Raw genomic sequence first — 2,171 nt, 5'->3', positions numbered from 1 at the left:
CCGGCCGGGGCGCTGTGCAGCGCGGCACCGCGGCACCGCAGCACACGGGGCTGCAGGGGGGCGGCTGGGGGGCCGGCCGGACACCCGCCCGCTCCGGCGCTGCTCCCGCGCCGCTCAGGCCATGCTCCAGGGCGCCCGGAGCGCCGCGTCGCGCATCTCCCGCTGGTAGACGCGGTCGAAGAGGGCGTTCTGCCGCGGGGAGAAGTGCTGGCGCCAGTCGCCCACGACGCCTGCGGGAGGGCAGAGCGGGCTGCAGCCGGCGCCGGAGCCGGAGCATCCCCCCCCCCCCACCACCCCAACCCCTCACCTTTCCGCATGAAGCGGCCCTGGCTGTGGTCCATGATCTCGCAGGGGATGAGGCTGTAGTTGGCCATGGCGTTGTCCCGCATGGCGGCGAAGCTGCAGTGCCGCTCCAGGCTGTCCAGCGCCTCTGGTCCCAACGAGAGGCCCAGGAAGGTGCCGAGACGCTCCGCGGCGCCCCGCAGGTCCTGGGCGAAGGGGCCGGGTGAGCCGAGCCGCGCCGCACCGCGCCGTGCCGGACACGYGGCCGGGGACACGGCGGGGGCTCACCTGGTGCAGCTCCTCGTAGGTGACGTAGAAGATGTCCAGGGCTTGGCGCTGGCCCAGCCAACCCTTGACGTGCTCGAACCAGGAGCCGTACTGCACTGCGGGGGTAGCAGGCGGTGGGGAGGGGGGTGACGGGGCGCCCGGGGCCCCCACCACCCCCCCGCCACCCTCCCGACCCTTACCCGTGCCCTCGAGGAACTGCAGCAGGAAGGCGTCGAAGGAGCCGGGGTCCGGCAGGAACTTGGCCAGCCGGTGGAAGTGGTAGAAGGAGACGGCCACGTCCTTGGGGTTCCTGGCCACGTAGATGACCTGGAGGGTGCCGGCGGGTGTCAGCAGGCGCCCACCACCCCGGCATCGCCCCCCCCCACCAAGCGGCACGGCTCCCGGCACCGCGCKGCCACGGCGAGGGGATTTCTGGCTCCGCACCCGTCGCTCCACCCTGCCGGGCCATGGGAGCTCAGAAAACCCCAGGCAATCACCCCGGCCGGGGAAAGCCCGGCGTGGGCCCGGGGCTCCCCCTCCGGACACCCCCGTCACCTTGGCTTTGCTCTGCTGCAGCGCGGGGGCCAGGACGCGGGCGGGCAGGTGGGTGGTGATGAGCCGGTGGCCGGCCGTRTCCTGCAGCGTGTCCTTGAAGTAGATCTGCTCCAGCCAAGGCGCCCGCACCCAGTTGGGGATGGTCTTGGCCGGCCGGACGTCCCCGGCGCTGTACAGCAGCGTCAGGATCTCCTGCATCCACGTGGTGCCTGGCGGAGGCGGGCGTCAGGGCAGCCCCCCCGCCCGCCCCGCGTAGGGCACGGCACGGCACGGAATTGCAAAGCACGGCACGGCGCGGGACAGGCAGCTCAGCCTTGCCCCACCGTGTCCCCCGGGCGGTTACACTGCGGCAGCCTCCACCCGGGTCTGCAGCGCCCGGCCGGGGACAGGGCTGCGGCTGGGGACGGGATGGAGCAGGGGATGGGATAGGGGACAGGACAGGGCTGGGGACTGGGGCAGGATGGGGACGGGACAGGGCTGGGGACGGGCTGGGACTGGACTGGGGCTAGGGACAGGCTTAGGCTGAGGACTGGCTGGGGCAGGGGATGGGATGGGGCAGGGGATGGGGCTGGGGACAGGGCAGGGCTGGGGATGGGATGAGGATGGGGAAAGGACAGGGCTGGGGACAGGACAGGGCTGGGGATGGGATGAGGATGGGGACAGGACAGGGATGGGGACAGGACAGAGATGGGGACGGGCATGGGCTGGGGCAGGGGATGGGTTGGAGCAGGGGATCGGATGGGGCAGGGGATGGGGCTGGGATGGGCTGGAGCAGGGGATGGGATGGGGCTGGGGACAGGATGGGGCTGGAGTGGGATGAGGCTGGGATGGGGCTGGGGACGGGATGGGGCTGGGCTGGACTGGGGCAGGGGATGGGATGGGGCTGGGGACGGGATGGAGGACAGGACAGGGCTGGGGATGGGGCTGGAGACCGGGTTGGGGCAGGGGATGGGCCGGGGCAGGGGAGGGTTTGGAGGCGGCTGGCTCCCGCCGCACGGGCCGGGGCTCGCGGGGAGCCCGCTGCTTGTCGGGGGGCCGAGGGTCTCCCCGGCCACCGGCGCTGTGCC

General features: G+C 73.1%; 1 protein-coding gene across 1 annotated transcript; it reads right to left on the bottom strand.

Moving 5' to 3' along the window:
• Nucleotides 1-91: 91 nt before the first annotated feature.
• LOC112975137 (sulfotransferase family cytosolic 2B member 1-like) lies at nucleotides 92-1,326 on the bottom strand (the record flags this gene model as incomplete). The annotated part of the gene is made up of 5 exons (XM_026084846.1): nucleotides 92-230; nucleotides 308-488; nucleotides 571-665; nucleotides 750-876; nucleotides 1,105-1,326. Coding segments are annotated over 5 exons (741 nt in total), but the record flags the coding sequence as incomplete, so codon positions are not given.
• Between the last annotated feature and the right edge of the window lie 845 nt (nucleotides 1,327-2,171).

This window comes from Apteryx rowi, unplaced genomic scaffold, assembly GCF_003343035.1.
Source record: "Apteryx rowi isolate R43461 unplaced genomic scaffold, aptRow1 scaffold_651, whole genome shotgun sequence".
Classification (NCBI taxonomy): domain Eukaryota; kingdom Metazoa; phylum Chordata; class Aves; order Apterygiformes; family Apterygidae; genus Apteryx; species Apteryx rowi.
This window is presented reverse-complemented; position numbering and strand designations above follow the sequence as displayed.